The 14,828-nt window shown below is 40.3% G+C and overlaps 1 protein-coding gene across 2 annotated transcripts in view; it reads right to left on the bottom strand.

Annotated features, from left to right (window-relative positions):
• The window catches only part of ptpn21 (protein tyrosine phosphatase non-receptor type 21), a 29,082-nt gene extending 15,089 nt beyond the window's left edge, over window positions 1–13,993 (bottom strand). Inside the window, exons 1-8 of one of the 2 annotated variants that reach the window (XM_021574083.2) lie at window positions 13,539–13,993; window positions 12,009–12,312; window positions 7,467–7,636; window positions 6,942–7,039; window positions 5,566–5,633; window positions 5,377–5,447; window positions 690–777; window positions 277–365 (exon numbers count right to left, since the gene is read on the bottom strand). In XM_021574083.2, coding sequence (XP_021429758.1) covers window positions 277–365; window positions 690–777; window positions 5,377–5,447; window positions 5,566–5,633; window positions 6,942–7,039; window positions 7,467–7,636; window positions 12,009–12,188 — 764 coding nt within the window. In that variant the 5' untranslated portion in view covers window positions 12,189–12,312; window positions 13,539–13,993. The remainder of the gene's footprint in view (window positions 1–276; window positions 366–689; window positions 778–5,376; window positions 5,448–5,565; window positions 5,634–6,941; window positions 7,040–7,466; window positions 7,637–12,008; window positions 12,313–13,538) is intronic. The other variant, XM_021574084.2, reaches the window with a different exon arrangement.
• Window positions 13,994–14,828: the final 835 nt, after the last annotated feature.

The following is a 14,828-nucleotide window of genomic DNA, read 5'->3' as shown; positions in this document are numbered from 1 at the left end:
CAGAAAAAAAAATCCCCGACCCCAACTATAGAACATATCATCTGATCCAAAATAGCCAGAGACGACCATGCCATCTAAGAATAGTAGCTAGCTGTGGACTGAACCAGACTCAATATGCTGAGTCATTGGATCTAACACAATTACTGCTTCATGTACACAAATAGCAGACAGGATTTTATTCAGACAGCTCATATTTAGAAGCAGAACATATTGCAGGCCTGGGGAAATACTGTAAAAAATGCATATAAAAATAAACTAAATTCTTTCCTGTCTTACTTGAATACAAGGGGTGGCCTGCCGTTTTTGTGCTTGACAAAAATCCCGTCCAGACAGGCCCCAAGGAGGATATCAGTGCCTTGGCTGTCCTGTGGGGATGGGAAGAGAGAAGATGATTAAATGGAAGAACTATAGCTAATGAAAAATGCGGACCTCACTGGGCTTTTTTGTCCTCTGTGCTGGGGGCGGGGGTCTATATTTATACTTCTATGAATATATTCCAGAAGATCAGCACCTGCAACAGCTGCATTTTGAACTGAAAAACCATCTGTCCCTTGATTCATGTCTCCACACATACATAATGTTGAACAATAGGAGGTATTGACAGAAAGTCAATAGGACTGGATAGCAATGTAGTAGTGCAGTAAGGCTTTGGTGGAGCAGGTACTGTAGGTTGGTGTAGCTGTGTTCACCTTGGCTGGGGTACTCTCCTGGCCATAGCCCTCCATCTTCTCCACCTCCTGCATGTACAACATCTCAGCCTCTGGGGCAGGCAACCCCCTGAGAGAAACACACACAGCAATATAAGTTAACATAAACAATACACATGTCCAAAGCAGACAGACACAAATGGAGACACCAACACCCATTAACCAGCACAGACAGAGTACACAGACAAACCCACACATACTTAGGTCACATCCCGAAACAAGATTAATGACATCACACCCAGGGCTCCAGACTAACATTTTCCCCTGTTGGCACTGGTGCCACTAACTCTTTCAGTTGGTGGCACCAACCCATGATTTCGCTCCGTGACACAATAGAAGAAATAAGGAATCCTATAAGGCATTCAAAGTGCTTTATTAAAAAGGTGTACTAGACTACTGTTTGAGATTTTATTCAAGAAATAAGTTGTTTCATCTAACATGTCTATGCAGGAATAATGCATGACTCCAGCTAATTTTGGGATGATAATTAGGTTATCGTTATATTACTGTTAAAATAGGGCCACGTCATTTTGAGGGTTTCAGCATCGTAGCTGGTGAAACCCTATTGTATTTATTGCAGTTGATTATTTTCCTTCTGCAGATTGGTGATAAAAATGCATATTCTTGTGAGATGGTAAGGCCGAGGTCAGGAGGTTGCAACTTTGATGGTAAAGGAGCAAGGGCCACACTATCATGCAATGCCATATGGCCACATGGTGGCACTAACAAGTGATTGAATATGCAAACTTTTAAAATCGCACACCCCTCATCCTGTTTGAGCTAGAGTCCTGAAATTCCGTAGATAGGTCCCTCTCCACACAAGGAACAAGTGTGCCTCAAGGACCCATAAGGTCCACCATGATGGATTTTCTGCCATTTAGAATTGAGAAAAATAGTTAACTTAAAAACACTACTTATCAGGCACCAAATGACTGATCTGCACAAAACATGGCATCGATGGAGCAAGCAAGCCGTCACAAATTAGTTTTTTTCCAGGATAGCATCTCAAGCATTGGCTACTGACCAATAAAGAAATCACGTGGGCGTGGTCTGGCACAAATGCATTTAACTCCGACACAGATATTCACATTGTAACTAAATTTGGTACACATCACAAACACTGTCAAGACTCAACATATCTAAGCACATTCAGCTCAACCACACAGTAGCGCTATAATGGGCACGTTTATAATCGCTTGATCGGATTGACTCAGAGTGATGCAATTTGGCACACATGCTCAGGAATATGAGCCTGGTTAACGTGTTAATTATGGTTCAGTTTGGCTCCATGGTGGTGCTGTTGGAAAGAGAAAAAAACATTCATGCACACTCATTGGCTAATAGCAAACATATTGCTTGAGCAAAAGTCTTGAAAAATCGATCGGACCAGTGGTGCTGTAGAAGAATACATTTGAAAGTTGTAAACATCCTTCAAAATACATCAAACGGATATTACACTGCATGATCAGTTTGATTTTCAGTTCTGATATTTGGCAAGTGTGGTAAACAGTACAGAAGTAATTAATCTTAGGGCAATGTGCCCATTTACTCCTGATGGTGACACAGTGGGCCCATTGCTGAACCCTGTCTTTTGTTCAATAAAGATACATTTGTCTACATGTACTAACTATGTACTAACTCTTTGGGGGGGCTTATTGACTAACTGAATGTGTAAACTACAAACACATTAGCTAGATCGCTAACTCTAAATATAATAGCCACTGATGTAAGCCACGTATTAATCTAAAAGGTTTTTTTAATGTAAAAAAAACACACACAGAACATTGCTGTGGTAGCCTTCTACTGAATGGAGTCCCATGCGCTTGCAATGGACAATGCACGTCTTGTGCGCCATATCTCAAAGCCATATCAAATATTTTGGTTGTAAAATAGTTTCCATAGAGCTCCATTATCAGAAAAAAAAGATATGCCTACAGAAAGCTGAGAAACTCTTCTCTTCAACAGTGACGACAGTAGTTGCTTCCAAGGCTGTATTTTTCCCGCAATTGAGTTAAATGATATTGCCTACAATCTGAGCACGTGGAGAGGGAGTGAGTTGCTCGCTCTTCACAGCAGCAAGCTCCATCGGAACAGGCACAGATACTTTCATTACAGGAACCACAAAGATTGGGGCCGTCCCCGACAAAACACAATATTATTTGACCAAGAGTTGTCTGTTCTTTCAACCAATCGGTTGGTTGCTGACTTAGTTGCTGAAGTGGTAACATAAATTACTGAAAAGTTTAGGAAAAACATTCCCATTTCCCTCATCCCTTGATCCATGTGTGTGACACATGTACGCATTGCATGCACGTGACCAATACGGCCTGACCTATTGCATATCACAATCACGTCAATAAACAAACTCAACACCGTAACACATGTGACAGCAGAATTTATCCAGAAGACGTGACCAACACAAAACGGGGAAAGTTTACTGGTTAATCAGGAAGTAAAGGGGAAGTCAGATGTGTGGAATAAATTTCACTAGTTGTGGAAAATATTGGCGTTCAAGAACAAAAATGAGGTAAAGCGCAAGCATATTATGTGTGCCAAACAGGTGCTGTTAGATTAGAATATCCCTTTTCTGACCGTTTGGAACAATGTAAACACAAAATACATTGCAAGCCAACCAGAGTCCGTTTTTTTTTGTAAAGCCTTTTGTTACAGCAAAGACTAAAAACAGTCGCATTCATTGGTGAATGCAATTTGCGAAATGGAATAGTTTAGGCCTAATTATTGTTCACGCAAATTATTTAATTGTCGCTTTGTTATTTTAAAACTAAAATGCTTGATTGCATTTCAAAATCCGGAATTTCCCTTCTAGGCAGAGTTAAAGAAAAAGCCATATCTCAGACTGGCCAATAAAAATAAAATATTAAGATGGGCAAGAGAACAGACACTGGACTTTTGAACGGTAGTGTAATATGGACGATTTATAAAGCCAGGCACATTTATCAGTTAGGCTATTGATTATAGACCTAATTAGGTTGGGGTTTCCTCTCTTCTCACTTGTTTAGACAAACAGATGTCTAAAAAAAAAGTTAAGGGCTGTTTTCTTGCCTCCTAACTCCGTTGCTGCCTCTGCCGCATTGTTCAACACCAATATGCTGGTTAACTTTGCTATTATGCACATTGCAACATGGTCTAGGAAAAGGCGCTAATTCAGTGCACTAATGCGTTTCAAAACAGCGGACAATGACTACTATCCGCGGGAGAAAACGCATTGGTTAGAAAATATATTTTTTATTTGTTTTGCACAATTGTTCTTATGTAATATAACCATATACAGTTTCAGTATCACATTTCTAAGACTGATGGACTGTCATCCCCACAGCCTCCACAATGGATCAGTCCACTCAGACAGCCTCCTGTGGAGGGGGGGGGGGGGGGGGGGGGGGGGGGGGGAGCATTGCATGTGACAAATTATTCACTAAACCTCAACTAAATCTTGTAATGAATAATGTGGAAATTGAGCGAGTTAAGGGGACTAAACTACTTGGAGTAACCCTGGATTGTAAACTGTCATGGTCAAAACTTATTGATCAGGAGAGGTCTGTCCATAATAAAGCTAACATTAATATGCATGTCAATCTCTCCTGGCTCAAAGTAAAGGAGAGATCGACTTCATCACTTCTTGTACTTGTGAAAAGTATAGACATGTTGAATCAGATAAAAAGACACCTTATGGAACAGCGTGGTATGTGAAGAGACACCCACACAGACATACACCATAACATACGCACAAGACACATGTACACATGGATTTTGTGCCGGAGGGCACACACTTGTGTTGTGAAATGTATTGTAATTTGTTTTAAATTTCTTTAATTTTGCTAGACCCCAGGAAGAGAAGCTGCTGCCTTGGCAGGAAATACTGGGGACGCATAATAAATACAAATGTAGAATGTGCAGCTCGTACCCATGCAACCAATTAAAACATTTACTCACACAGCCAAGTCAAATGGTAGCAAAATGCATCGAAATGGTCACAGACTTGAGCCCTGACAACCCTTCTCAAACTGAAAGTGTCAGTCTAGTTCAACCACCAGCAAGATCAGCTGCTGCTATGTGCTATCCCCCATCATCTCCATCTTCTGTTCATCTGTGTCACTGCACTTCGTTTGACACACACAAAGCAGTGAAACCATTTCATACATACCAACATTGAGGCAAGCATCAACTCCTCACCTCAACTACAGAACACCCCCCCCCCCCCCAACCTGACACCTCCCTCCCCTGTAGCTGGGGCCCAAAACAGCTTTTTCCATCTATCTATCCAGTTCATATGGGGGGTGAGCAGAAGGCTGGAAACCTGCAGGTTGGGATGGACGGAATGAAAACCAGCTGGCCTTGGAGGTGGCTTGGTGCCAGGCCGGCCCCGGCTCGGGGCTTTTCATCCATCTGCCTGACTGTAAATTAGAGCTGAGGACCCCTGGTCAGATGGGTTTATTTTCGGCCTGCTGAGGCCAGATGAGAAAGAAGCACCATGGACTGTCCCACTGCATGGATCGAACCTGGACTCAATTAAAAGGCCCTGCGAATGCCAGCCTCAGGAGATGTGAAGGGGGGGGTTCCTGTGAAGGGGGGGTTCCTGTGGAGAATATAAGGCATGTCTTCTTTTCCACAGATGGAAAATCTGATGTGGGAACATCTGAAGATTTCTCACCTGTAGTTCTGGTAAAGCACAGCCACTTTCTGAGTGGCCTCTTCCAGTACTCTCTCATCCTGGATCCAGCCCTATGAATAGATGGGGAAATCTAGATTACATTGTGCACATTCATGAACAGATGACTATAGATCGTAAAACAAGAACTTTGAGACGTAAAGCCATAAAGAAAAGAAAGAAACGGCTTACGATAGGAAAGAGCACAAACTTCTGAAGAAACTCCTGCGAATCGTAACGATTGAAGTCTCCGAAGTCAGCTGAACCAGAAAATAATAAAATACAATCGCAATTTTAGTACACTGGGTGAATACATAACACTACAGTAATATTTTTCCTGGCAGTGAATACAAGTGAAAACCTGCCAAACATGTATTTAAATAGGTAAAAGTCTAATGTGTCTATTTCTGCAGTTAGTGCGAGGCGGACAAAGCGTCCATGGATTTTCAGAATGGTGTGATGCTTATTTTAGAAAAGCAGGGGACCCGTGTGTTATGACACGGGATTGCTTTAACGTCTGAAACTGTAGTGGTCCAACGTTAACAGCAATCTCTTTCTGCACGCCAGCTATGTTCACAGCTATGTTCAGTATCCCAGGCATTAGCCATGCTAGCTACGGCTCTACCGGCCAGGCCCCCACAAGCCCTAACCTCAGCAGCTAGGTAAAAATAGACAATGTCCAACATCTTCCAAGCAAAAACCAAAAGCAAACTTAGCAGGGCTTTTTTAAGTCAACAAATAGAGGTTTCTTAAAGCTTTTAGTATTACTGGGATACTATTTTGATCTAGCTTACTATGCAGTTTGGGCAGCAATAGTTTGGACCTGGGTTGCACCAGTAAGTGATCTCAGTTGCTGTGCAATGTTAACACCTAGGCCAGTAACTTGCACTGCCTGATATAACTTTGCCAGTAATGTTTGAGATTCTTCTGGCTGGGCAAAAGTGGGAGTCCAGAAATGTCAAGCTGGAGACTCATGCAAAGGGAGTTTACACTCCCTGAGCCTGGCCAGTTTATAGGTTAGTTTGGGCTTGATGTTGCTTGTTAAGTGTCCTACATTAACAGACTTGTGAAAAGCTCAATAAACCCAAAATAAAGTGCTCGACTCAGCTTTTATACAAACAAGGTTACTTAGGATTGTAGAAAATGGCCTTACGTTTGTACAATGAGACAATGATGTTCTCTTGAATAGCAAATTAAAATATTCAAGTTTAAAATTCAAATTTTCCCTAGGTATGCTTTGAAATCATATGACACATCTGACAAGTCCCGAGCTGAGATTCAGTAATGATCCGCGAAACCATACTCTAACAACTTCACTCCTGTTGCATTGTTGTACTGTCACCAGCTTGAGGTTCAATAAAGCATGAGCAGTGGAATTTACAACAGGTCATGACATCAGTGTGTGAGTGTGGTGCAAAACACCCGCTGTGGCCACCTATGGCAGGACCTGACCTGTCACCACAGTTTGAACAGGTGGCGATCCTCAGTCAACCCATCAGTAGATAAGTGTGTACGGAGTTTAATTTCCCGTTGTTGCATTCAGAGCCCGTGTTCAGTATTCACATTACCTTGCACTGCCAAGCCAGCCAGGCGGATGGCCTGTTCTATAGAGCAAGGGATTCGGCCTTCGAGAACATCCTTCTTCAACTGGAGATAATACTGATATCTGTAGGGAGGTAGAGGAAGTTGGTTAATCTTAAGGTGTGGACAGAAGATAAACATGACTTGGTTTGACACCTCCATTCAAAATCAGTCAGTGAGAGATGTGATGTCATACTGTAGTGGGTGCCAATACAGAAAGAACAGTGGTTACTGGACTTAATCAATGCTTAGTACTGGAGTACTGGAGTTAATCAATGCTCAGTAAGTGTTATGGCATACGGAGTATGGCAAATCCTCTAGCATGAAGGATACACATGCATTACATTCCACTACTTTTGACTGATCCAATAGGAATGGATAGATTAAATAAATTTGGTGGGAACTGTGTGGCTTAGAGTTAACCAAGAAATGCATGAAGGAGACAACAGTTTGGCATGAGAAGCAACCTGAATGAGTGTCTGGTGTCCCTCTGTGTTAAGCGGATATCTGACCTAGTGATCTCCTGCTGCAGTTGGCCTACGGTGGGCACGTAGAAGACCACGCCGAAGTAGACGGTGGGCTCCAGGCCATACTTGTCCAGCTGCTTCTTCAGGGGCTTCTCCAGATCGATCCAACGCTGCTGGTTCTGCTTGTTGAAGTACCATAGGCTGAAGTATGTTATCTGGTGGGGGGAGGAAATGAAAAGTGGGGCTTTAAATCGGGGAAACAGGAAGCAGTCTATTGAAAGATGAGGCGATTGTGAAATCGTTACTTGTTAATGAAATGACAGTAATATGGTATTTTGGTTTACAATGACAATAGCTTAGGTTAAATGACCTACGCTAAATTATAGAATACTTAACATGTTTGTGCTTCCTTCATAAACATGGCGATACTACTACACATAGCTTGTATTTATCTGAAACATGAATGTTGACCCACAAGCCCAAAGTAAAGTTAAAGGTTCCTGTGCTGCTGCCACTCCCTGTCCAGTCTTGTGACTGTCTGCTGGGGTGGAGCAGTGTGCATCACACAATGAACAGTGGTTCTGGAGTTGACCTGTATTGTTTATGATGAAGGGAGTCTGGCCACAAGGCTCACAGCGTGATTGCTCTGACTACAATTATACCATTGCTAACCCATTCACAACATCTGAATGTCTATTTGAAGCGTTGAGATTTATATCAGAAATCATTGCTAGGCAATTTAAACCCTCCCCTATTGCAAACAGTTCACACAAAGTTCATGGTAAAGATCATCAACGTCTGTGAGAGAATCAAGACTTTCCAACAAAGAGCATAGTCTAGAGATTCTCTGATGGCAAAATAGTCAGGCCAAAACATAGGCTACTAGTCTACAGATTTTGAAAGCATTTCTATCTTCCTTTTATATATTGCATGGTAACAGATCCTTCAACCATGTGACCATCAGTGTCCTTTCCTATATAGGGCCCTATAAAATCTGTAATTTTTTGGGCCTGATACCATTAAGTTTTCCCCCAATTTCAGTTCTCTGTTTTGTTTTCCAGGTTTAAGTTAAAAAAATAATAATAATTTAAAACACTTTTTGAATAGAAAAACAAAATTGTATGTTCAAAGTCCACAATATAACTTAAACCATGAGACCACTAAAGAAATGTAGACTTTTTGGTTGTAGTTACCAAGATAAGTTTCTGTAGCGCTCATATGATTGCAGTTGTCTATTTTTTATTTTAAATGTGCATTTATAGACCCACCCTATGTGTTTTAATAAAATCAACTATATGCACTGAGCAATGCTTTAAAACGTATTGTGGCTGCAGGGGCAGTATTGAGTAGCTTGGATGAAAAGGTGTCCAGAGGTGCCCAGAGTAAACTTCCTGCTCCTCAGTCCCAGTTGCTAATATATGCATTTTATTATTAGTATTGGATAGAAAACATTGACGTTTCTAAATCTGTTTGAATGATGGCTGAGTATAACAGAACTCATATGGCAGGCAAAAACCTGAGAAAAAAAATCCAACCAGGAAGTGGGAAATCTGGGGTTGGTCGATTTTCAACTCAGCCCCTATTGAAGTTAGTGTTATATTGGTCATCTTGCACTTCCTAAGGCTTTCACTAGATGTCAATCGTCTTTAGAAACTTGTTTGAGGCTTCTACTGTGAAGTGGGGCCGAATGAGAGTGGATTGAGTCAGAGGTCTGGCAGCAGTCACTCGCTGGTCACGCGCATTTCACATGAGAGGTATCTCCCATTCCTTTGCTTTTCTGAAGACAAAGGAATTATCCGGTTGGAAAATTAACAATGTGTTAAAAACATCCTAAAAATTGTTTCCATACATCGTTTGACAAGTTTCTACGGTCTGTAACGGAACTTTGACATTTCGTCTGCAACTAGTGAACGCGCTTCGTGAGTTTTGATTTGTTTACCAAACGCACTAACAAAAGTAACTATTTGGACATAAATGGACATTATCGAACAAATCAAACATTTATTGTGGACCTGGGATTCCTGGGAGTGCATTCTGATGAAGATCAAAGGTAAGTGAATATTTATAATGTTATTTCTGACTTCTGTTGACTCCAACATGGCGGATATATGCATTTGTTCTCTGAGCGCTGTTCTCAGATTATAGCATGGTTAGCTTTTTCCGTGAAGCTTTTTAAAAATCTGACACAGCGGTTGCATTAAGGAGAAGTATATCTTTAATTCCATGTGTAACACTTGTATTTATCAACATTTATGATTAGTATTTCTGTAAATTGATATGGCTCTGCAAATTCACCGGATGTTTTTGGAACTACTGAACATAACGCACCCAATGTATACTGAGATTTCTTTTATATAAATATGAACTTTACCGAACAAAACATACACAATACATGTAACATGAAGTCCTATGAGTGTCATCTGATGAAGATCATCAAAGGTTAGTGATTAATTTTTATATCTATTTGTTCTTTTTGTGACTCCTCTCTTTGGCTGGAAAAATAGCTGTGTTTTTCTGTGGCTTGGCTCTGACCTAACAATCGTTTGTGGTGCTTTCGCTGTAAAGCCTATTTGAAATGAGACACTGTGGTGGGATTAACAACAAGATTACCTTTAAAATGGTATAAGATACTTGTATGCTTGAGGAATTTTAATTATGAAATTTTTGTTGTTTTGAATTTGGCGCCCTGCACTTTCACTGGCTGTTGTCATATCGATCCCGTTAACGGGATTTCAGCCCTAAGAATTAAGGGCACTGTTTGATGAAATAATTAAGACAAATGACTCAAGGAAGGAGCCAGAGATCAAGACAACCAAAATAACAAAAACCTGTACCCGACCATCCTCCTCCCGCTCCTACTGGCCTTTGCAGATTCTGCCGTTACACTCCTGAAGTTACACTCCTGAAGTTGCCAGTAGGCTACACAAACTTTTCATGTCGAGTGCCAATTTATCTTACCATTTCTACATGCCAGTTCTGGTTTTCATATGCAGTCTCAAACAGTTACATTTAATTTTTAATAATGTCTTCGCATCTCATAACCATTGTCGTGTTGTTAATGAAAATTTGAACTAAATAAAAATGATACAAATCTAAAAGTAACTTATATTGCCAACTATGTAAAAACATCCTATATAAAGCCAACAAATAAAAACATTGCAGACTGCAGGTAGAAAATATCATATGAATCACATTGGCTACACATGGCCTGTCTGCAAGGAACTTGAAACATTGTATCAACATGGTCTGGTGCTAGCAAACTAACACTGTATACATATTCTGGGCCCTCAGTTTCCCGGGTCAGACACAGCTGTAGGCTTTTTGAGCAAGGGATAAGAAATAATCAGGTTGGCCTATTTTATGAAGTTTCCACTGGATCAGAGCATCGTTGTTTTATTTTGCAGAGTAGTTATTGAGCTGTAAAGATTTTTCAAATAGTCTACACTGAGGAACTATTGTCAATGGATGTAAAAACAGACTGTTTATTTGCTGTTTGAGATTAATAAAAAATTACTCCACAGCTCATTAGTTGTGGTGGGTTAAGACAATCAGAAATACCATCAGATACCCAAATGGGCACAGTTATAGCCCTACATTTGCGAGCAGTGCAAGTAGCCTATGCCTACTTCTATGCGTAATCAGGTGCGCGTCCTTACTCAACGTTGACAGGAGGGCTCCAAACAGAGGAGTAATAAATTAGCAAAACTCCTAAGTATAGCATAGGTTTTTGCAAACAACGTGACCACTCTGACAATGAGAACAGTAAAAGACTGTCAAAATAATAATACTATATTGAATACATTAACAGAAATGACAATAACCAAACAAACATTGTAGATTAGAAATTATGAGAATTAACGGTAAATGTACTGGTGATAGTGGTGTGCCATCCCCACGGCCTCCACAATGGATTAGTCCACTGAGCCTATCGACCAAACAATTTACCAGTCGACTAAATGGGATCAGCCATTAAAAAAAAATGGCCACTGGATTTATGTTAAATAATCATGATATAAATTCTGCTAGGTATGCTTAGGCTACTTTATAGCTAACATTTAATTGAGTTTTTTTGGAAAGCCTTTCCATTTTTACCAGAAGATGAGTATCATTAGCATCATCGTTAATGGCTACACAAAGTATAGACATACGCAAGCACCGAATTAAAAACACAATATTTTCTTTATGCGGATTCTGGAATATTCACATGAAACTATTGCCAATTAGAGGGAAACCTAGCTACCGAGTCTGATTCAGATGCATATTGAATCACAGCACAGGTGTGTCCACTGTGTCCACAGCAGAGGTGGGTCCACTTGAGCAGTGCATGCATGGCCTACGTGATTGAAGAATGACTAGGTCAATGTGGAATGCCTTTGGCTGAAACAAATTATTATTTCCATACCCTCAAGACAATAGGATAGGTTCTAGGTTTCTGATTGTTTTATAATGACAGGACTATCAGGTAGGCTGTTGGAGAACAGATCATAGACCATGATAACTTTAGCCTAAATGGCCACTCACTTGAGAAGAGCAATCACAAACAAAAACGACAACCATCAGTGTTTCAGTCATCTTGAGCATACATACCTCTCGTAACTCGAGTCTCTGTGCAACTGCCTCCAAACATTCCTGGCCGGTGCTCTCCACAGAAAGAGTAAACTCAACAAATTCACCATTGAGCAGCTGAATGCGTGTGACCAGACAGCTCTTGCTTGAGACAGTATACCTTCGAGTTCTTTTGAGTTTTAAGCCAAATGGCAAGGGCATGTTTCAAAGTCCTATGGCAAGGAGTACTTCCTTGACCCAGAAATATATGTCCCGTTGTCTCTAAACTTTGCCCATCAAAAATGTAGTGGATAAGAGGCCATCCATGAGTTGGATACATGTATCCCTGTGAAAACAGAAAGAGAAAAATTGTTATGAGACAATATAAAATTATTTCATCATTCCAGATAACATTTTCAAGACAAACATAGCGAGCAGTATTATACTATATGACATGTTATTCGGAATCACCAACTTTGGTTCTGGAGAGCAACAGTGTGTGCTGGCTTTTGTTCCAACCCAGCACTAACACACCTGATTTTAATGTTCAACATTGATAAGTTGATTCAGTTATGTAGTGTGCGTGGCTGGAACAAAAGCCTGCAATCCCTCACCACCGGCAGAGGTAACCAATCTCAGAACATAAAACAGATGCCCTTTATGAAACAACCCATCTTATTGGTAATCCACTTAGCTAACTAGACAGGGAGCATCTAATTTCTTGGTGCAAATCAGACAGTCGAGTGATTATTGAATGAGCTGCAAATAACTCTGTACCAGTAGCTTGCTAATGGTTCTCCATCCCAAAGTTATCTGTAGGACACTTCCATTACACTGGAATAACAGAGATCAATATTGAATGTTGATAGACAGTGCAGTGGGCTCCAGTCCAGATTTAACTAGTAAACTAACGTTGTTTGTTACAAAAGACATCAACGACTTTTACTAGCCAATAGCCAATATACTAGATGACAATGTACAATACATTATATATTGTAGAGACAGACAGTCTCCATCAGATATGAGCATATATTTATTTTTACGTTAGTTAGTCCAGCTAGCAAAGTCAGGTGGCTAACTAGCCGTGTTAATTTAGTTAGCAAACGTTAGCTCATTAACGCCATCAAGTTGAAGCAACAAATTACTTCGGGTTACATGAAAAATAAACAAAACACTACTTTAAACAAAGCTAGCTATACGGTTTTGAAAAAGAGATGCTCCCCAAAAAGCCTAAACATAGAACCAAAGACAGTACAGTACGTTTAAAAACTATCCAGTAAGTTACTTCATGGTTTCCCAAGCTCGGTCCTGCCACCATCCTCAGACTGCACTTTTTGTGTTTTGTCCTTGCACCACACAGTTGATCCAAATAACCAACTCATCATCAAACTTTGATTATTTCAATCAGCTGTGTAGTGGTAGGGCAAAAGTTTGGGAAAGCCTGCAGTACACTAACTTTAGCTAATTAGCTTGCAGGCTAACATAGCTAACGTCGTCAGCGTCAAAATGGGCTCTCCATCACCATAACAAAATCCCTGCAAATAGCCAGATAGTTGACATTAGCATCTTTACCTTATTGATGTCCGCCAAAAGCAAATTAGTCCATTTGTAAATTGTGCATATCCAAAGCTGCCGCCAGTCATTATAGGTGATAGTTATGTCAAATATCGAAAAGGTTTAGTTTGGAATCTGCATACAGAAAACCAACTCAGCTAACGACGTGCTTCACTTCCTGCCGAAAGAGCAACAAGTGTGTATGAAGCTCTACATCCGCGGATCTATATTATCCTCTTTTTTACACAACCGTTTTCCTATTATGCTGATTTACATAGACAAACAAAACTATGAGCATTTACATTAAATATAATATTTTCTTCAGGTCCTGTATGAGTTTCAACGGTTGTATTTCTTTTTAAAAGTTTGAGTAGTTCTTCAACAGCGGCGTGATACACGGCAGATTTAGAGGCAATGACATCAGACAGCTGGAATGCCAGGCAGGGAAAATGACAAGAATGAGACAGCTGCCACCCTGCTTACGACGTACGTTATTCAGCCCCGTACACCGAAAACCTATATTTCTGCTCATGTTATACTCATTTGTGAACTGTCCGTTTACTTTACTAATTTATGAATGTCAGCTGAGGTTGCTGTAAAATAGTGTGATACTGCTGGATGAAAATAGACGCACACACACCCCTCCCACTCGGACAAAGCTGAGACAAGTTGACTTTTGTGCAGAGTGCATGATGAAAGAGGAGGCGGGTTCATAACAACATAACAAAACATTTTATTGTAAACATGAACAACACTGTTAGGCAGTCACAGCAAAGGTCACAGTTAACTAGGCTACATGTTGCAGAGAGCACAGTGCCTCTTATTAAAGGTATTTCCTAGAATATTGACTGATACTCAGTTATTTGAAACCAATAGGCTACAAAGTGAGCAATACATTGATAAATATATAAAAATACATTTCTGGTCTAGTTAATTCTCATTATTGTGTAACAATAATCAAAATACATATTGGTCAATACTTTGTACCGTAAATCATTTACAAAAAGTATGAAATATACAGCTTCCATTTATAAAACACATTCGAGATTCAAAAACCTCAATATCGAGTTGCTCGTAGCGAAAATAGCATCCGTTGACTTCAAAGCTCATTAAACTAATCCTTAAAATACAAATAAAATCAGAACTCATCATCACTGAAAAAGGCTAGAGTGTTTATATTCTCAGTGACTCCTGGCGCTGGGAAATCAGATGCATTGGACACGTGGAAAGACTCTTCCAGCTCTTTGGACAGTCCACCATGATTGTTTTCTAGGTTGATTGTGATCCTCCTCAGGGGGCAGAGGCGTA

The sequence above is a fragment of the Oncorhynchus mykiss genome, chromosome 19, assembly GCF_013265735.2.
Source record: "Oncorhynchus mykiss isolate Arlee chromosome 19, USDA_OmykA_1.1, whole genome shotgun sequence".
NCBI lineage: Eukaryota > Metazoa > Chordata > Actinopteri > Salmoniformes > Salmonidae > Oncorhynchus > Oncorhynchus mykiss.
This window is presented reverse-complemented; position numbering and strand designations above follow the sequence as displayed.